The sequence below is a fragment of the Vanellus vanellus genome, assembly GCF_965231255.1.
Source record: "Vanellus vanellus genome assembly, chromosome: 2".
In the NCBI taxonomy this organism is placed as follows: Eukaryota; Metazoa; Chordata; class Aves; order Charadriiformes; family Charadriidae; genus Vanellus; species Vanellus vanellus.
Genome location: NC_138906.1, coordinates 31,218,637 through 31,240,836, shown reverse-complemented (window position 1 = coordinate 31,240,836; position 22,200 = coordinate 31,218,637). Strand labels below are relative to the sequence as shown.

General features: G+C 38.0%; 1 protein-coding gene across 1 annotated transcript in view; it reads left to right on the top strand.

The window, feature by feature from the left end:
* The first annotated feature begins 16,214 nt into the window (after positions 1-16,214).
* The window catches only part of THSD7A (thrombospondin type 1 domain containing 7A), a 214,093-nt gene continuing 208,107 nt past the window's right edge, over positions 16,215-22,200 (top strand). The window contains exon 1 of the mRNA XM_082479202.1: positions 16,215-16,386. Coding sequence (XP_082335328.1) covers positions 16,224-16,386 — 163 coding nt within the window. The 5' untranslated portion in view covers positions 16,215-16,223. The remainder of the gene's footprint in view (positions 16,387-22,200) is intronic.

Below are 22,200 nucleotides of genomic sequence, written 5' to 3'. Positions count from 1 at the left end.
CTTTCCAACCCTGTAGAAAAAAGTGTGCTTTGTGAATCTCCTTTTAAACATGATCCCAGCCATATTTGCGCAAATCTGTTGTTGCTTATTCTTATAGTAACGTAAGTTTTATGCATGTTTAGAAGGAAGACAACAAGGGCCTCTTCTGCTGCATTAAGAAGAAAATTCACTCTGAAGCGTTGAGCCTACTATTTCTACTGTCTGTTCAGCTGGACAGTAATCAGCATTAATTCTAGTTCTGTTACACAAGTTCTTTTTAAGATAATGTATACGTTCATGAATTCTAAGGCATGTTGTCTTGTTCTCTGTCGAGAGTAGCACTGAATCAGAAGAAATAAGAAATAGATCATAGTTATTCTCAGTGTTGTTCCACTCACTTTGATGAAAAAAAGTGTCTAATTTTACAGAAGTTTATCACTAAGCAAATATCACTATTTGGAGCAATCGAGACAAATAAAAATATGCTAACAGTGTACTGTGTTAAACACGCGATGTAAAACTTCATTTAGCATTTCATCCCGAGAGTGGGGCTTATATTAGCCCCATTAGTATTACATGCTTTATCACACACCACTCAGCCACTTGTAACATTGTCTTTTTTAGGTAACTGAAAAAATAAATACCTTTCTATTTTCTTTTTACTTTTTTATAGTGTTAGTTAATTATTTCAAATATGGAAAAAACACAGTTTTAAATGGGTGGGAGAGCAGTAGATTGGACCAAACCTGGAGAGTGGGAAAGTGAACAATGGAGGCATGTTTTCATTAGATTAGAAATACTATTCTTTGGAACTCAAGGTGCAAATTATGCTGTGCCATAATGTTCTTTTCAAACACACAAGATAAAATTTGCATATCTAAATTGGATCAGCTTGAATGGGTTTCCCTGCTGTCTCATCCCCTCAGCTGCAATCTTTCTGAAATGGCCTGCAGGTGGATCCAAATAGTAATTTTTAAGCCTATTTTTAAGAGCATCTCTAAAATAAATATTTTTCTTTTAGTTTTATATTGATTTCTTGTAGTGAACATCAGCAAAAATTCTCCCATGACTCATCTGAGTATAATCTACATGATAATTGGAGGTTTAAATTTAATTCTGTTTGCGCTGACTTTAAGAATAACAATTTCAACTGGCTCAATAAAATCACAATTGTTTCAAAGTGTTAAAATAACACTTTTTTTGATGAAACATCTTAGAAGTATGTGTAATTTCTTTATGATAAATGTGAAAAATTTTGCCATCCAAAGAGGTTCAGGGGAAGACCCTGCAAACAATCCTGTTCTACACTTCTGGATTTTTCTTCTGTTTTTTAATGTTAAAATTATTGATACTGTTCTGATTCAGATTTCTCTCCTCCTTTTCCATGAACTTCTTTCTTATAACTTTGATAATATTTTATTACATTCATCTCGACGGAAATGTATAGATTTTTTTTTCCCCCATTAAAACCATTATATTCTTAATAATTTTTTTCTCAAGTATGATTTAGTTTATTTCATCCACCTGGTCAATTTAATTTTGTGTTCATTTGGTAATGTGACTTCTGACTTAACAAAGAGAAACAGCAAAAGAAATACTGCAACTTCTGAAGACAACAGGGCTACAGTTCAAGGATAATGTTTTATATTCCTGTAAAATAGAGTTAAAAAGTTCCAAGGGGAGTATTTTTACAGTGTCTCTGCGTAGATATACTTTGATGTACGTAAAAAAGTGTAGCACTGTCTTAGACCATGGTGGTTTATACGTGTGGCTCTAAAAAACAAGCTATGGGCGATCTCAAGTTTATGCCAGTTCATCTATGTTTCACTGCATGTATTTTAACGGTGCAAAATTGTCATGTAACAATAAGGAGAACAAAACAGAAGCAGGGAAGCGTTGACATCAACGGAGCGTCACAAGACCCTGTCCAAGGTGCTGAGGAGTCAAATGCGTCTCAGCGTTGTAAGACAGTGTGGCACCCGCCTGGCTGCAGTCCTGAGTAATGTGCTCTGGGCAATGCTGCTTTAGCAGGGGAGTTGGGCTAGATGATCTCTAGAGGTCCCTTCCAACTCTGATGATTCTGTGATTCTGTGATTCTGTGAAGGCTAACGCAGCGCGTTTGAGCTGTCGTCTTCTAAATGTAAATCATTGCGCTTATTACAAGATTATATTTTGGGTGGGTTTGGGGTTTTGGTGCTTTTTGGGTTGGATTGGGTTTTTATGTTGGGTTTTTTTTTGGGGGGGTGGTTTGGGTTTTTTGGTTGTTGGGGTTTTTTTGGTGGTTGGGGTTTGTTTGGTGTTTTCTTTTTTTTTTTATTTAATTTTATTTTTTATTATTTTTTTACTTTCCATCTCATATATGTAGAATGTTAGAGTGTTATAGAAAAATGAAAGTTGGCTTGGTAATTTTATGTCGGAATGCTTAAAACTCAGCATTAGCAACTATTTATCAGTTTACCGACCGCCCTTAACCCAGGCTGGTGTTTCTGCTCCTTTATCTAGGAGATTTGAAGGCTCTGTTAACTTCTAGATACAGTTCTGCATTACATATTGATTTTTTTTTCTCTTGTTTTTGCCAAAGTAATTTGAAATTTTATGACAATAAGCTAGGAATACTGCTGTATCCCATAATGATGTTACTCATATATCAATCAGAAAACTAAATTCTTCCTAATGACTACTTTTGGGTGCAATATTGACATTGCACATGTTTTTGAAGATCACAGTAATTGTCGTCTTCCGTCTGAGTGATATTCAAGGAAGTGTGATTCACCCAGAGTCCAATGACTACATCTAACTCATGGAGCCTACTCTTTTCTGTTACCACAAAAAGAGATTAATAATACTACTTCTGCAAGAACACCTTAAATATCGTTGGAGGTGGGGGGGGTAAGGAATAAGAGAAATATTCTGGTGGTTGCTCTTTGACTGTAAATTAGTTCTTTTGCTTTAGGCAATACACTAAGGTCGAAATGTTATTTTTATTATGGAGAACATAAAATGCCAGAATTTTGGGAGAAGATTCTGACTATGTTGTGATGGGGGAGAGGGATTTGAACACTAGGCAATGTGGTGCTGTTGTGCTCGATTTGTTAGTGGGCCAAGCATAGGCTATGTCAGGGAAAGCTTCTCACACATGCAAACACACACATACACATGTTGAAAGTTAACTGACACATGCCCCAATTAGCACTGCAGGGGTTTGGTGCAGCTGAGCCGAGGTTGGGGAAGAATGCAGCACTCACTCTGACTGGTCCTGATGTCAGGCTTTGGGCAATGGATGGGTGGCAGCCCACACCGCTCCATGGGCGCTCTGCTTCAGCAAGGTATTGGACCTCTGTGTAACCAATGTTTCCCAACCATCTCTAGTAGTGTGTGTGGGGGGGTTAGCCAGACAGCCACAGACTGCTCGTTGAATCAGCCCACAATGGTATCGGGGTGCACCTTTACAGATGTTTCAGGTGTTCTTCTCCTGCCACTTGTTGATCCATGGCCTGTACCGATGTTCATAACATTTTAACATAAGTGCACATTTCCAGAGGTCACATCGTGGATATTATGTTGTAATTCTGAAATTCTGTAATTCTGAAAATAGATGAGTAGAATAATTTTGTGTGAGAGTGTAACTGTTCAGCTTCGTTTACATTATGCCTACATATGTTAAGATAACATGTTTGCCAAAGCATAGGTGTGGCATTTGGCTTTTTATGTGAAGTCTGAGGCAAAAAATCATCATAGTTTAACAGTTTGTAATGACATTCTGTGCTATTGCCTTTCTGGTTAACTGCCTTTCTAGTCCTTTAAACTGCATTTACTGTTCATAAAAATACTGAAGTGTTTCAGTGTAGCAGATGTAACACTTTTGCTAAGTGTCCTTTCTCATCTTCTCTTAGGTCTGTTGAAAGTATTTACTGTCAGATAGAATGTGGATTATTAGTTCATTAGGGAAATCGGGGCACATAAATGTTAATTAAAAATGAAATAGTTGTTTTTCTGTAAGACACGAAATACCTTGAAAATTTACTAATAATCTTTGTTAAAAAGCAATGTGTGTGCTTTGCAAAGAAATCGTTTGTTCTGCCATAGTGAAGCTAATTATCCTCAACACACGCTAGCTATGTCAAATTGCAAAACGAACATCAGACTTTGTATGTTGTAGGAATTAAAACACCATCAGCTGAGTTAATGAAGAGCATACAATGAATATGATCTCATTTTTGCAATGCAGTTAAAGTGAAAGCCATTTAAAGAACTGTTGCAAAAATCATAATTTAGGGGGAAAAGCAAACAATAAAACAAATGTTTACTATCTATTTTAATTACTTTCTGCTTAGAGGTATACATTAGGTTTATTTATTGTTTGATTTCAGATTCTTTCTTTTAGTAGTTTAAGTGGCTAATGGTCCGTTTTGAAATCAAACGAATACAATCTTCTGTGTTCCATTATACAAAGCCAAAGCAACTAATTTGGGATTGTTTCATTGTGATATCATCTGAAGATCAGTAGTTGAAATCTCAGGTTAACATAGGGATGGGAATGTGGAAGAGAGTAGGAAAAAGAAGAGAAAATAATTCCTGCACTTTTTTTTCAAATGGGGAAAAAAATGAGACTGGGTTTCTGAATTGCTTTCTGAAGATGTGAATGCAATGAAAAATGCCATTCCTTATTCGAATTTTAATTATTCGTCTTTTGTAGAATTGCTTACAAAGAGACCACTACAAAAAATCTTTTGTGTAACAGATTATTTCCTTTAAACTTTCCTAATGCTTGGTGAAAATAGGAGGTTCTGTCCTGGCCAAAGACAATAAAAATTTTCTTTCTGCATACATACAAGACGGATAGGAAGATTGATTTTCCTCCTTTCCTCCAAAGATCCAAGACAAGCGGTTCTTCCCTTTGTCGAAACTATATATGCACGTAGCAAACTTAGGACATGAAGTCAGAAGTCTTGACTCTGACAGAGGCTGGGAAATCTCAGTGCACTTCACCAGCCCTTTCAGAACTGAAAATTAAACCTTGGGAGCTTAGAAGAAGCCCTGCCAAATTGCCAATACCCAAATCAAGAATAAGTTTTATTAGAGATCACTGCAGTCAAATAAGTCAATATAGTTGAATTTTACATTAAAAAAATTCTGATCCATAAGGTTGGCAATCAAGCAAGTATTTTGTTGGCTGCCACTCAACCAGTTATTGACAGAGAGAGGGGATTTGGTGTAGGCATATGCTTGTTTAAAGTGTTTGACATAATGAAGGGAGTTCTTTTCTGCATCCTGTCAGTGTAATACTTTGCTATGGCAACCCTGTAACTTTACAGGAGATTAATTTATTGAATTTTACCCTACTTAAGCCTAAGTGAGGTATGTGTCCTGCTATTCAGCAAGTGTCGGTATTTAGGATGTATTCAAAGAGCATAGAATATTTAGACTCCTCCTTTAGATAAGGACACGTCCTACAGTAAGATATGGGCAAACTTCTACATATGTTGTGGTTATGACTGTATATCTGTCGGAAGAAGGAAGAACTGAAATGATCTGGGGATTTAACATGCAATTATCCTCCAAGGTCTCCAAAGCAGGTTGCTTATAATGATTTTCTAGTAGCTTTGGCAGAAAGCAGAATGTATTTTTTTGTTTTCTCCTTCTTTCTTCATGTAAACTTCTGAATTATTTGTTTTTGTAGTTGATATAAACATTACTAAAAATAGCTTCTGTAAACATTGGAAATACCTTCTAGACTTAATATGTGTGATGGAGACATTAATGTTGGAGCATATGTAGAAGTGTCTAGAGGCAATGGATGGAGATTGGTGAGAGTATTTTAGACACATATTACAAAGATAGCCATTTTCCTTTCACTATGTGGGATATCTCAGAAGAGCAAGCTTCTGCTTAGGTGCCGATATGTCAGCCAAACAAGCAAAGTTAGGTGTGCTGTATCTATATTTATGTATGGGAGCTGAGAGAATTTAAGCTGACATAAATTGTGTTGATGTTTTATTTGTAAAAGTGATAAATTCATTATGTACATTAAAAAAAACCCATTAAGATGAAAGAATCGTAAATTATTTTTTATCCTATTGATAAATCTAGGAAACGTTCTTATAAAGTTTGACTTCTGCTTTATGCATGACGTACCTTTTTTGCACTGGTAAAACATGTTTGTCCCTTTACCTGAACTCGGGTTGTTATTTTACCTGAACTCAGTGTCATTCAAACATTGCTGTTGCAGTTCTGAAGTCATGCTTCGTTCTTTTGGTACTCCCCACCCCATTTCATTGGTGTAGATTAAATTTCCTTGTCCCTGGGAAATCAAGCTCCACTTGTCTAGCTGGATGGTAACAAATGAACTCAATGTTGATGTAGAGGCAACTGATTTGCAAGTTTCTATTCTATTTCAGTAATAGCACAATCACTGAGAAAACCCCTTCTTCTTTTAATCTCCTTCACAGAGTTTCCTCCTTCAGTGAGCAGTATATCAAAGTAAGTTGTCATATATTCTACAGAGACTATATAGATGCAACTGTCAGTTATTTAGACCAAGGTTAGTTTTGCATCTCGTGGGAAAAACTTGTGGAAGTACTAGAGCTGCCACTAACAGTTAATTGGAAAGCTTTTCTCTCGTTCTCAGATAAGCAATGTAATAGCGATTGGAGAAAACTGGCACTAATGTCTTTTGTCACCATAGGGAAGAACAATGGTGCCAATTTAATGAAATTTTTTCCTGTCCTGAAAGTGTCACATCACCTTAAGCTTGGTTTGATCCCCCTAGTGAAGCTCTAATTTTAATGCTAATGCTGATAATTCAGAGCAGATTTTTCAGCAGCACACAGAATGTGTTAGGTGCTTTGTGATCTGTATGCAGAAAATCCAGTTATAGGTGGTGGTGATGTCACCTATCTCAGTGCATAGATTTGGCTTCTTGCTTTCTTTTTGCCACAGAAATATTGGTGCAACAGAGTGAGGAGGGAATGGTGCTGCAACAGCAGAGGAGGAAGAAAAGTCAAGAGAATGGGAGGTTTTGTTAATACAACTCAGAGTTTTGGAACTGGTCATCCATGTGGTTTGAAATGATATCACACTTTCATTAATAAGGGCTTAGAATTCATTAATTTTGTTGCCTTCCTTATTTAGATTTAGTTTTTACATTGTAGTTTGCTACATGAGTGTGACCTATAATTTTCAATAGGGAGATTGATAAGTAGGAACAGATTTCCCTTCCAACCCCCGGTTAAAGCACCTACCATATAATGAAAGTATGACAGATGGAACACACTTTTGTATCTTTCATATAAAATTAGAGAGCAAAGGATTTATTTTCAGATATTATCTTCTGTGCTGTAACTTTAATTATAACCTAAGATTCTGCAAAATATGATTATTAATAATATAATGTAGTTCTATCTTAGGCCTTGTTCAGTTAGCAAATTACAGTTGAACCTTGATCATTAATTTAATACAGTTTAAATCTCACCTCGTCTCACCCTGTGTCAGAACGGTGTGAGAACCTTTAATCAGTTTCCTGAAGTTATACTCCTCTTGTTTATTGATCTGTTGAAGTCAGCACAAAACATACAGCTGTACTTTTGGCCAGCTAAGTTAGGACTCTTAAGAAGTGATCAAATCATTAAAAGCTATTTCCAACTGTATTGTGTTTGTCACTACTACTGAGCCTATCCATTTCTGGAAACTATTAAATGGATTAGTTAAAGTTAAAAAAAAAACAACAATGAAACAAGAACTCAGGAAAAAAAAAGCAGCCTTGTTTAATTTTCTTGTTAATTTGTATTACTTAACTAATTTGAGAATTGATAACAGAATGTTTAGAGTGATTTATGGCTTGAAGAAGACGACCAACATTTCCCTCCTTGAAAATGGAAATTGGTTTGTCAGACGTTTAGATGAAGAATGATCAATCAATAGGATTTTAATAAGGAGAAGGTTTAAAATTGACTGAAGGTGGCTTTTGTTTAAAGGTGATTTGGTATGTGCAAATTACTAAGCTCTCCCTGGAGAGGATTTTCAAAGGCAATAATGGGCACTGATTTTCTTTGTTTATTCCATTCTCTTGCTGTTCCCTTTGCCAGGGATTTCAGTACTTACCTCTTCATTGTGTCTTTGAAATCTCCCTGCCTGCTTTTCAGGTCCTGTGAATTATTCTACTTATTTGCATTTACAACTGTCAGTTTTAACTGTTATTTTTCCTCCAGTGAGCATATTTTCTGGGTAAACTTAATTCTTTTCAGCATAAGTTCACGTTAGGCATAGGGGCTAGCTGTTCCTATTGATGTTAGAAAGACGACTTTCAAAAGTATATGCACACATTGGAGGAACAGAATTAACTTGGAAAGTCCCATTAAAATCCTGCTTGTTGGTTTCCTGTGGGAAAATCTAGTATAATGGGTTTGGTGATAGAAAACTGGTTCTGCTGGCAATTATGGTCAACCTTTGTTGGTTTGTTTTCTCCATTAGTGAAGTCTGTATTCGACTTTCTGAAAGTGAAGTAACAAAAGTTAGATTTTTAAAGCTCCGTTCTTTGTGCAGTCTTCATCACATAGGTATAGAAGCTCTACATACACACCAAATGTGTTAAAAGAGTAAATGGAACACCGACACAAATTCTGGTTGTCACTAGTTCGTCACGGTATTTTTTTATCCACTTAGGTTTCTTAGCTTGATTTCAGTCTAAGCTTTTCCCATCATTTACTCTTTCCCATGCTTTCCATCCTAGTGACTTAGAGGTTGGCTTTATGTTCCAGCCTCACTTTTGTACCCAATCTTAGGTTTTTTCCCCCTCTAAGCAAGTGCATACTGGTACCACAATTTCAGAAGAGGTTCTAATTGTGTGTGGACTTCTTTTCGGGGGTTGTAATGAGAAAAGCACACTGATCGCTCCCAACAGAAGCAAAGTTTGTGTTTCTGCCCCAAAGTAGAGGTTACCAAAAGCTTTTAAGTGAAAAAGTCACCACTTTCCTCATGCATATATTTTTTTTTTTTATTAACACAAAAAAGTAATGATTGATTGTCTCTCTTCTTCACTGAAATGACTGGGACCAGGATGGAGATAATTTTAATGTGTTTTTCTCTTTCTTGTCTTTGGCTTTATCTATAAAGTTGTTACAAAATGGCAAATTTGTCAGTCTTAAGAAACCAAAAAGTGTAATTGAGAGAGTCAGAATACTAATGCAGCCCTCGCTACAAACCCTAACTGTAATTAGTGTTTCACTTGTGAATTTTGTGTGTGATTAGAATTATGTTGTGCGTATACTATCTGCAAGAGAAATTGCAGATACAAGGACTTACTCCATTCGCTTCTCAATATGTGAACATGCTCAAAAACTCTTTGATGTAAGCTGGTGTGTCAAAGCTGTTGGCTTTCCAATGAAAAATGCATACTGTATTTTCCTGCTATATAGCAAATTCCACCAGAAGCTACTAAACAGATCTCTGAATTGATGAGAAAAGGTTGAGAGCTTGAATTCTCAATAGAGATGACAAGTCCTGATAGGGAACTATCACAGACACTTTTGCAGCCCGTTCTGATCTTTGGAAAGGTTCTGCTTCATGCCGTCAGCTGTTTAGGGCAGAAAGGACCATGTTAATTCACAGAGTTGAAAGCCAGAAGGTAGAATTAGCTGATATCATCTGACCTTCTGCAGTACTTGGGCCACTACATTTCACAAATGTATCGATCTATTTAGCCCAGTAGCTTTTCCTTGGTTAAAATGTATCAAATCAAAACTAACATTTTTCTGGCAGGCACGCAAAGATAGCAAATACTGTTTCACCAGGTAGCTTGATCCAAAGCTAGGTAGCTTCCTTGATAAATTCGTTGATTTCTTCGTGAATTCCTCTAGTTCTATCTTCTGGCAAGCAATTCTTGATATACCTCCTGGTGGTACCTTGATGTGCCCTTCTTACAAAGAATACTTTCTTTCTGTGAATGTTCCATGCCGGGGATGGATGCCAAAGGGTCTACAAAAAATGCAACAGCCAGGTGGTAAACCAAACTGAGAGAACTACTGAAATAGAGCAGTACAGGGGAATAAAAAAAAAAAAAAAAAAAAAAAAAAAGGCTAAATTACCTTTTAAATTACCTTTTTGCAACTGAAAACCCCCACCCCTTACCAATGCAAGAATGGCTAGGAAAGCTTCTAGATTTAAACTAGATTGAAAAACAAACAAACAAACACCACACCCCCCCACCAATAGAATCCAACAGAAAAACTTTCAAAAAAGAAATATCTGTTCAAGAATTACTAATTTACCTTAATAGAAGCAAAGCATTTGTAAAGTCAGAACTAGATGACTAGACGTTTGCTGTTCATGCGTTCATGCAAACAGAATCTTTATTCATTTTCCAAAAATAACTTTTTTTTTTTAAATAATTGAGAAACACTGAAAAGTTTAAGCATACATTATTAACATAATCTAGTGATTTTTTTACATGTAATGCTTTCTTACTTCTGACAGCTCACATACATAACTCTTAAAGTTCCTGATTTTTCCTCCAAATCCATGATCCAAAAGAATGATATAAATTTAACAAACAGGCACCATAATACTTCTGCTAATGTTTGCAAAAACAGTTACTCTGGTAAAACCAAAAATAACTGTACTAGTTATATGAAAGAGGCAGAGATTTGCTGGGTTCTTGTTGTTGTTGTTTGTTTGTTTCTTAAATTACAAGTTTGAAAAGGTGGTGTGACATAATATCACTCATTGAAAGGATAAAATCAAGGTCTCTTACCTGCTATGAAAGAATAAGAGAAATCCATACATAGCGTATTGTGACATGGTCGAGTGTGACACCTAGAGGCCATCCATATGTTTAGGATCCCTAAACAGTAACTTTTTTCAGCTGCAAGTTTTGCACAACATATTTGATTTTAGACTTAAGGAATGGAACTGCGAGATTTTGAGAGGCGAAGTATATTGCAAATTTTTTATTCAGATTGTTCAGGTTTAGGATTTTGTGGTGGCTTCCCTGACTAGGCTCCCTAGCACTGATAGGAAGAAAAATAATAGACCATTACTGAGTGTGGTGAGAGGAGTGCTCAGTGCTCTGCAGCAAAGCCTAAGAGAGCCCTGTACAGCTTAGTGCAGCCTGAAGTTCTCAAAATCTAATAAAATTCTTGCAGGTCCCATCTGAAGAGAAACCTTATAATGTACTTGCATCCATAGTAAAACTTCTGGAGGAAGGTCAGGCTCTCACAAAATGCAGAGGTAGGAGTTTTGGCCCATGAGTTTTGGTCAGGGAATAAAGAGACCAAAAAGCTTTTTTGAGCTGTTTTGTGGATTATTTAGATCATGGATCTTGCAAAACCAATGTACATGTAAGGAAATGTAGCACACCTTCATAACTTCTCTAAAAGTTAGAGTGCAACCATACCACTGCATCCCATACAGGGGATATATCCAGGGGCATCCTAATATGGTGACTGAACCAGACCAGTATGTTACAAATTGATGAGCAGGACTAGGGAAATGATCATCCCTCTGTACTCGGCACTGGTGAGGCCCCACCTTGAGCACTGTGTTCAGTTTTGGGCCCCTCACTACAAGAAGGACATTGAGGTGTTGGAGTGTGTCCAGAGAAGGGCTACAAAGCTGGTGAGGGGCCTGGAGGACAAGTCTTATGAGTAACGGCTGAGGGAACTGGGGTTGTTTAGCCTGGAGAAGAGGAGGCTGAGGGGAGACCTTATCACCCTCTACAACTACCTGAAAGGAGGTTGTAGAGAGGTGGGGGCTGAGGTCTTCTCCCTGGTGACAAGTGATAGGACGAGAGGAAATGGGTTCAAGTTATGTCAGGGCAGGTTTAGATTGGATATTAGGAAACATTTTTTCACTGAAAGGGTTATTAAACATTGGAATAGGCTGCCCAGGGAGGTGGTGGATTTGCCATCCCTGGAGGTGTTTAAAAAAAGGGTAGATGGGGACATGGTTTAGAAGAGGTATTGTCAGGGTAGGTTAATGGTTGGACTTGGTGATCTTAAAGGTCCCTTCCAACCTCAGCAATTCTATGATTCTAAATTTTGAGTGCATTTCAGAAGTGTGGGGTTCTGTATTATCCCATGAGTATTGGCTGTAGTAAACTCCTAGAGCTCTTTTCGGGGAGATAGTTGACTTATTTGTCTTTGGTAGCACTTACCATTTTTATACCTAAGTGAAGGAAAAAAGTCTTGGAGATAAATCAAAATGACCAGAGTTCGGATGAGGAGGACTTGCAATTTTCTAGACGAGAAAGAAAACGTTTTTCATTCTTTAGAATTGGGGTGATTTTTGTGGTGTTCTTGTACTCACACATCACAGATGGTTTAGTGGGATACAGTCACAGAGTTTGTGAAACATCTTTTATAGATCTAGAAGAATGGACTGAAACTTCTCTAAAGATTTCTGTCTTAATCAGACTGTGAAACTGAAGGTGGATGAAAGTCATGCCGGACACACCTCGTCATTGAGTATTGTTGGCTCTACAAACAAACGTGCCGTATGTATGTTGTACTCCCTGCGCATTCTTTGACTTTACTACATGTAGAAATGCAACGTATTCAGGCTAGAAGATAATATGATCCTGAAGCTTTTATTCATGGCATTTCGGAAGAGGGAAGGGTGCTAGCGTGGGACTGCCTGCTGGCAGAGGAATACCAGCAGGGTGATTCTGTTTGGCAGGCAGCTTTTCATACCCAACAGCTAAGAAATTTATATCTTGTTCTTATTTCTCTTTCCACTAAATAAAAGCTATTGCGTGTTTGTTTTGTCATCCTCTAACTGTTTAATGCTTGTAAACATGAACAAAGTAATTCCAATATTTCCTGGCTAGCTCTACCTCATTTTCATAAAGGTCTTTGAGGTTAGTCATATTTTTTCGTAGGTGCTAAGTCGTCAGTCACTTGGGCGAGCAGTTTACAGACTCCACATAGCTGCTGTGCCTCAAATAAATAATTATATCTGAATAACAGTCTACTGAGACTCATACGTTGGTGCTCCAAGGTACAACACTGATACTGTTAATGCTGGTGATACAGATGCTAATGTTGATAGTAGTTTATTTCTATGCTTTGTCTAGAGGTTTCTTCTCAGAAGTACTTGACCATTTCTTTGGGAATGTCTGAGCCGTAAACAACTGATAAATGATGATCATTAGGTATATATCAGAAGATGGGTTGCCAGAGTGGGCAGGAAACAGTGGTTGCACAGTTAACTGGGAGGGAGGTCCCACATTCACTGTAGCGAATAGGAAGAGGGTGAGAGCATATGGGATACACTGGGGTGGAAGAGGCTAACAGCAGCTCTCCAGGTAAGGCGTGCTGATAGCAACTGAAACTTGCAGTCAGGATATATCGCCTCTTGTGTCTGAAATCTAACTCCTGCAGTTAGGTTGCTGTGGGTGGCTCTGTCTGCAGGCGTCAGCCTACTCTTTGGCCTGTGGTTGCGCTGGCCTTTCCCTGCCCTGATCAGTAGAAGACAAGTGCACGTACTGCAGAAGCGATCTAGTGTTTGCCAAAAAAAAAGCTATTCAGGAATCCTTTTTTTTTTTTTTTCTCTCCAGACACACAAATACATTTGCATAATAAATATTTCCTCCATTCTGTCTTTGTGACATATTTCTGAACAGTTTTAAATGCATCATAGCTTCTTACAAAAAAAAAAAAAAGTTGTCATTATTCTTTCGTTGATTTTTGACCGAAAAAATGGTACAACCGTAAAAAGTAGTGTGAAGTTATTTTATTTTAATACTCTCTATTTTAGTGAAGTTTTAAAGGTATGTGGTCCTATAGTTGCACAAATACAAGAAAACATTTGAGTGTTTGTGTATCTGTGCTCAACCTCTTTCATGATATTGCTTTGTTCTGCTGTCAAAACCCACTTTGATTCATTGTGCCAACTACATGGATGATCTGTTCCCTGGTGATGTTTCCGGATGATCTGAGTCACGCACAAAATATTTTCAGAAGCTTTCTTTATACATTCATAAAAATTCTAGGTAGAATCCATTGTATTTAATAACTCTGAAAAGGGTGCCTTTTCCCCCAGTCACTCTATAAACTTGATTTTTCCCCTGGTGCACAGCTCCAGCTAAAAAGCCAACATTTTTACTCTTAATTTTTCAAAGGAGTGTGTAAGTTATCTACGTTTTATTTTAACTGTGCTAGTTAAGAAGGCTATTGCCACAGGTTCCCTTATGATCCTAAAACTTTTTTAAGCCCTTAAATTCTCAGTCTTATTTTTCATAAATTATGCAGCTGGCGTTATTTTTATTAGGTCAAATATTCTCAAGTCCCTCTACATAGCATGCAAAATGATGTGCATGTGACTAACTTAACCCCAAATTTACCTCTGAAATAGCTATAATTCTGTAAACTCAGAGAACATTTTGATTTAAAGCAGTATTCTGTCCAGTTCAACAAAGCAGAGGCTGAAGGGCTTTCCGTGCTTCCTAAAGTGAATACAGCATGATGTAGCACGAGTGAATAAAATGTATTTCCAGAAGTGCTTTTAGCTGCGGGTGCAAGTTCTGCATCAGGATGCTATAAATTTGTTAAGATCATGGCTTTCTATGTATCCCTTATCAACCTATAATCTCCCGATTGTTGCCTGTTTTTCAACAGCTGAGGAACAGTAATCCACACTTGCTTATCTCTCTTAATCACAGCCTCACCGTGCTAGAGCTCCCTGAGCCTTTAATTCCCTCTTAGAGGCGTAACAGAGTGGAAAGTAAACAAAGACGAATTTGCAACCTTCAACATTGCTAATTTGCTCTGATGTCAGAATATTTAAACAGGCGAGGACTTGGGAATTATTTGATCAGGGCTGATTTTAATCTAATGCATGTGAAAAGGCTGAGACTGGGAAGGTTGTGCAGAATGACAGGCGTCCCAAGAGAGGTTGACTGAAGGTTTCTTCTTTAAACAACAATAGCTCCATCGTTTTCAAACTCTGGGTCCTGTGTTCCTACCGTGTGTTTTTGTAGCTGTTTTCATTTTTTAATGAAACTTTTTGAATATGATAGCGGTTTTCTTGAAAATTCCTCATTTGCCTCCCGGTTTATAGGTGTCCGAAACCCGATCTTAAGGCTTGTTATTGCATCTGTTCACCGGGGAGTGGGTGGGAGAAGTAAAGATCCCTATTTAAAAAGCTTTGTCTCTTTCCACATTTTTGTGTCATCATGACAGCCTAATGTATCCTGAATACTTGCATATGTAAAACTTGGTGTATGTTTTAAAAATGATTGATAACTTGATCCTCAAATTATTTTAAATTACACAGTTGACATTTATGCATGTATATATGTGTACATACTTCCTGGATAGGAAAGGATGTTATCTTGCGTTATATATTACATGCACACTTCATCTACCACGGAGGTGATGTGCTTACGCATACATACACATTATCATGTACGTATATTCATCTGTCCTCACAGCAGATAACTATATGTTATTACCTGAAACAGATTTGATAAATACGCAAGTTAGTGGTTAGTGGTTTTTTCTTTTTTTTTTTTTTTCTGCATTTTCTTCCTTTTTCCTTCATCAGGTTTTAATTGTCTCTTTAATGCATGTGTAATCACTTATTTTGTGTTGTTTACAAAATGGTTGCTGCAGCATACATATTGTTATCAGGACAAATGCCTGATGCTCTCTTAATTAATAGATGTCATTCTGGCTATATCTGTTCTGGTTGTACGACTTGTGTTTCTGAAGCATGTCTGATGATGATTTCTTCTTTTCTTCTTAGTGTGTATCATTTGGGATATTCCAGGGAGAGACGTGTCTGGGAAGCCAGCCTTTTGCAGTCACTCTCTGCGTCGAGATTACGGCGCTGGGCTATTTGTGTTTCTCCTCATCCCTGTTTCTCTCTTGTCTCTCACTCTCTCCAGCTGGTGTAAATGACTGCTGCTGCCTCCCAGAGCAAGATAACCTGCTCAGTCAGCTGGAGCCCCCTGCGGACAGCTGTCTCGCTTTTAGCTGATGGAAACCTGCTACTAACCGCTGAATGGAAGAGTGCGGAGCAGCAACCATACTAGCAGCAGCCGCCGCTGCGGCAGCAAGAGCGAGCGAGGACTCTATTGTTCCCTGGTGTTAAACAGTTTTTCCTTTCCGACTGCCATGCACAATAGGAGGAGAGAGGCTTCCAGCCCCCTCCTCCCCGTGAAGAAATTCTGAAGAGGGGGAATATTATTTTGAAGAAGGTTCGGTGGTCGGTGCCGCGGGTTTCGGAGGCGGCTGCGGGCTGCTGGAGGCATGGGGTTGAGCGAGGGGAGCGCTGCTTTCTGCCGTGGTCCAGGGGTTTCCGCTGTGCCAGCCCGCTGCGTGGGAGTTCTCGTGCTGCTGCTGCTGCTGGGAATCTGGGACGCTTGTGCGCAAAGTGAATTTCAAACTTCATCGGTGTATTTGTGGAAGACCGGTAAGTAAGGAAGCTATGTTAACACAACAGCGGCGTATTTAATTTTTCTTGTAAGTAATAACCTTCTTGTGTGCTTTGTGTATGTGGAGAGAGAAAGTTAAATCTAAATTACTAACGTTTACTTGAAGGATTATAGGGGAAAAAAAAAATTAGGTCATCTTCCGGGGTTCCACCAGCCAAGCAAATATGTCAATTAAAAACCCCACGTTTGTGACTCTGTGATACAGTTACTGGAATCTCTTATGTATTTGCTGTGTCGTCTGAGGTTTTTCATTTTGTTTAGTAGCTCTGTGTTGTATGTAAATAGCAAAGGTCGGGGCATTAGTGCCTGTCCACAATGGGAAGGAACATTTGTTACAATTGGAGTCAGCAACGTTAGCAGTGCTCTAAAAATATTGACTTTTCACAAAGAAAGATGTAATTCAGCATGTCTAATCTCTGTGCTCTGTGCTGACATGTAATATATTCAGCGTGGTAATTGATGGGGAGTTGGGTTTCTTAAATTTAGGTTTGTTGCACAGTATATAGGACACGTGAAAGCTAATGATGGATTAGGTGAAATAATCCAAGTGATGCCAGATCTCATAACCAAAGAGCCAAAGGCAAATAGGCTATGTGGATTCAGCACCACACTAGATAGATAATTTCCTCTACTTTGATACTAATGAGTTACGTGTCCGTTTTAAAGATTGCATAGTCATAATGGTGTTCCAACCTTAACTTTTCATTGAAAATCAGTGGGGAATTTTCCTGTGTCTATTAATATATTACATTAATTCAGAACTTTATCAGTGATGAATATATGCATCTTAGTTGCCTAATACAGTTTTAGTTCCTATGTAAGTAGCATCTCCTTTAGGAAATTTAAAAATTTCAAGCCAGTAAATATTTCACATTGGGTTTGGCAGTTGGCTTTCTTCCATGTATGTTGCCAGGAATAAAACAATCCAAAAAGTAGTAGATAGCTTTAAAAATTGCTTTTCCATTAAAGGATAATACAGTAGTAAGAGAAAGTGCAAATTAATCATTTGTCTGAAAAACAACTTTGAGAAGACAGTCTCTTTCCTGGGTGGAGGGCCCCAGCCTTCTGCCACAGAAGCAGATCAATTTACAATTACAGTGATATCCTGAATTTTTTAAGAGGCTCCATCTATCCAGCAGCTCAGGGAGGAGATTAAAAGGAAATTCATTTAAACAAGAAGACAAGCTTTCCAATAATGCTAGAAAGAGAAGTCTCAAGAAGGGAAAATCCTTTGCAACTTTCACTTCCGACTGAACGATGGGTCGCACAATGACAGTGACCCATTTTTTTTTTCTTTTGAACCACTGACAAATTCAAACCATGATTTTCAGTTCCATTACAGATTTGTAAATGTTCAGCACACGCTTAAAAAAAGATAAAATACGTGCAGAGGTTTATGCAAAAGCACAATAATAATAATATAGCATTTTCATAAAGCATTTTACATTTACCCTAAGTTGCTGGGCATCAGTAGAATAAACTCTCCCGCATTTTGTTATGTCTCCATTTAACAGTTTCATGGATTGCATTTACAAAAGTTACAATAGTGACAAAGGTTGAAAATAATAGCAACTGTAGTCAACTAATACTTATGAACATGCACTGTCAATTTGCTATGGACTTCACTTACTTTGCATATAGTACACGTGCTCTAAAGTCGTGCCAGTTAAACCAGCAAGAAGGAGTCTGGGGTTCCTCTTAAAGAACTTTTGTTTAGGACAGGTATGATCTAATTACATTGCCTGATGAAGAGGTAGCTCTTCCCTGCGGTTTCTGTTCTGTGACCTCTCTCATCTGTTTTGCCTGCAGTAAGGAATAGGATAAGCATGTTCGCTGTACAGTTTCTAATATAATAACGTCAGCGATTTGATGATCACATGGTGAAAAACAAGTCAGGGTGGCTCTTAGCAAACAATGAATGGCAAGGTTCAGTGAATAAGGTAGAGCATCTGTGTTTAACTTCTAATTAAATTTTCACCCTCTTTTTCTTAGCTGTTTATTGAGTTTTGCAGTTCTCCCCCTCCTCTTTGTGGGAGAAATGCTGCTCAGTGATCTGAAGGGATATCTAGTACAGGGTGTATAAAGTTCAGCTAAAGTATCAGAGGGAATAATAAAACTGAACAGGTAGTGAGCTCATCCCACTCAGATGGTATTTTGCTTTTCTTTCTGTGAAGGAAAGGGGTCAGGGGAACGTGTGGCTAAGAGCGTGTCTAGGAAATCAGCTTGATTATATGCCTTTTGGGGCCTGTTATATCCATTTTTTGAGAAACGTGCTATTTTTGTATTGAATTTAGTCTGGCGTCAGCTGTTGTAAGTTCTGTTCATGACTTGCATGTGTCTGGTTTTTATTTCTAAAGATTTTTGAAGTAATGTCTTGGTGTATGCTGCTCCATGTCTTCTATACTGGTTTACTGCATTGTGCTTTCTTAAGGATGCCCTTGATAATAATCTGCAGGGGTTATGAGGTTTGAGTTCAGGCATTATTTCTCTTATAAAATAACTGTTTTGGTATCTGGTACAGTTTCCTTATACTTTCTTTTTCTTTTGTTTTTCTTTTTTAAGGAGTTAGTGTTTTGTTTTATGGGGTTTGGGGCTTTTTTTTCTTGTTTGGGGAGGGGGAGTGGGAGCATTCATCTGGTTCAAATTTCAGCTGTTTACTTCCAACCTATGAAAACCTCTCAGGGGTCATGAATTTTTCCGTCTGCTACCATCCTCCTGTCTATTACCATAAAAATCTGAGCTGTTTCTAATGCTTAGGTTAACCATTTGGGGTTTTAATCATCTTTGATTTAGCATGAATAATGTTGTGAACAACCTGCTTTGGGCAGGTAGATTGGAGTAAATGATCTCCAGAGGTCCCTTCTAATCTCCATCCTCCTGCGATATGGATATCATCACTAAGTCATTTCTACTTTTCCAACTCAAGTCGCTTTGAAGTCTTGGGTTTCAGAACTTTTTTGATCTCTTGTGAGAATGGATGTTTGCTGTTGCATATTTATGTTGCAATTATGATGCCTTTAATGGACCTTCAGTGTTTTGAAAGGCATTTAGATGAACATAGTGGATCACAGTTACTAGTCTTTAAACTGGGTTTCTCACAAAACATTCTCTTTCTATGCCATGCAGACATGGTGTGTACATTTTTTTTTCAGATACAAATGCACAGCTCGTTCATTTTGTGTGTTCACAGGGAAAACCATGTGGTTTCTTTAATGTAAACTAAAGCAAAGTCTCCATCTGTGCAGAATACCTTGGCTATTCACAGCAGAGCGATGAAACAGCTAGATTCCCAGAGTTGAGTCATGGTGTCTGCTTGATGATTTGAGGTAGAAAACAGCAGTTTTCAGCAACTCACAGAACAGAAGTTGTGCTATTAAAGGGTGGTAATTCCACTGATGTGAGGTGGACACACACTGCCGAGCACTGGACTTCTGAAGTTGAAAGAATTTTTGAATGACTTGTTTTGTTCATCAGTAGTTGGCCTTCTCCAAGTCTACTGATTTCATTTGCAATGAGTAGTTGTTTGGTGCAGGTTCTACACTGCTACATTGAACTGTGAGTTCCTGACATGTGTTAAGTTTCGTTCGTATTCTACCTTAACTATTACGCAGCCTTATTGAATTGTTTCTATATATGCATAAAAAAAATAAAAATCTATGTGCTACAATTCAGTAAAATTTGCTTGTGTGTTAACTTTTGTTAAATATTATTGTCCAGTTTCTTTTATGTTTAAAGTGAAATTTTCATATTCAGGAACATCTTATGATCTTGTTTATACTGCCCACCATAGGCTAAGATTTTGATGTATCTGTAAGTTTTGTAGGGAACAATGTGAGGACTGCTGATTCCTAAATAAAGACTGCCGTACAGTTATCCCTCTTCCAAAACAAGAAGATGCATATTTTTCTTGGTCTGTCATTTCATGATGCAGGCCATATATATACCATTTCTATACACAACTGACTAAGCGTATGCATTTCTTGCCACATCAGAACTCTCCTTTACTTCTTTCTACCCTGTGCTTCATTTCTTTTTGTTAAATCAACCGACACGGTGATCTGTGATGTGCTGTCAGAGTTGGGTGCAGTGCCTGCCTACAGTTACTAATATAATTACTGAAGAGCTGCACAAAATCAGCAAGGTTCGATCACGCTGTGAAATTGCTTCTTCTGACAGTTTGAAGTAATGCACGTTACACTCTTGAAGCGGAAGACTCAATATTGGATTAATATCTCTGGAACAAAAAAAAAAAGTCCTAAGAAAAAATCAGGGAGGCAGTGCCTTTACCATCATTATCTGTTTTAAAGGTTATTGTTCAGATCTCAGATAGTATAGGTTGGTATAGCTCTGCTGAATTATTTGAGCTGTCTGCAATTGTGTGATACCAAGACTTGGTCTTCTGTATAACAATTGCAGTTGGATGTTTTCCCATTCCTTTTGACAAAGGTAGAACTTGAAATAGACTTCCTGTAGGTAACTGTGCCTTTTTAAAATTAAAGGGAAAATTTTTCGTTTTCTGAAGGGAATACTTAAGTATCTATATTTTTAAGCTTATGTTGTGTCTCGGTATGTGAGAATTGGTCCTTAGATAATAACTAGCTCAATGTTTGAGGCAGTGGAGAATCAGACAAAAGGCAATAATGTGAGTATAGGACACATACAGAAGATCACATGTGCTCCTGTAGTTGTGGCGGCCCAGCGTGAAATTAGTGTGCCAGGGGGTTTCTAGCGCCACCAGAGGGGTGTTGCAAACTCTGTAGCCTAAGAGCTCTCCTTAATCTCTTTCTGAGCTTTTTCAGGCAGCAGCATCTCTCCTTGATTCTTCCTTGTTCCATCCTCTTGGGAAGAGAACTGCAGAAGGGCCTACGACTTCACCTGAGGAGTATATGAACAAATCTTTCTGTTGCTTCAAGGCATTACTGTGGGATCTTTCAACCCCATCACGCTTCTTCACCACTTGATAAGAACTTGGGTCTCAAAAGCCCTCTGATTGTTAACCTCTTGGTTTCCCACTTACCCACAAAGTAGAAAAAACATGACCTCTGTACCATCGTGCATCCTTGTCAGGTTTTACAGTTTTACACATTCCAAGGTCCGACTCTGCTTAAAAAAAGGGTTTGGTGCCATGGGTGAAACTGGAGAGGGGAAGGTTTCCAACGCTTTGTCTGAAATTCTTCATCTGACACCTTTGGTGGCTACCAAACATAAAATCACTGAATCAAATGTCCTTATTTTATTTTCCCTATGTGTGTCCCTAGGACTGTCCTTATTTTCACAGGACTGAGTGTTCCTATCTCGTATTAATGCCTGAGGGGGGCAGAAGTCCTTCCTAGGACCAGCGGTCCAGTAGGCTTTTCAAAATGTGCTTAAATGCACACTGACAGGAAAGATCACAAGGGAAGAGGGAAAGAGAAAAATTACCCAACCAGTCCTCTGATTAAAGCACTTATCTTTCAAGGGTTGTGTCAGCTTGTTTGCGGAAGCTGTTCCATCATATAGCAGAAAATTCCTCATTTGTTTCAGTACTTGTTTTTTCTTTTTTCCAAAACCAGAGTAAAGAATTTTTGCAGTAATTGCAACTTGAGACTGAAGACAGATAAGCCTATGTCAGTAAATAGAAAACTCCCGATTTTAAAGAGATTATGAAGAAATGATCTGAAGAAGCGGATTACGTGTGAAGACCTAGGGAAAATGCTAAATGAGAAAAGATGTTTTAACGTGAGGCCTGACTGACAGGAAGGGAATTCACATGTGATGATGAAAGAGGGCAATGAGGACCTCTTCAAAGGAAA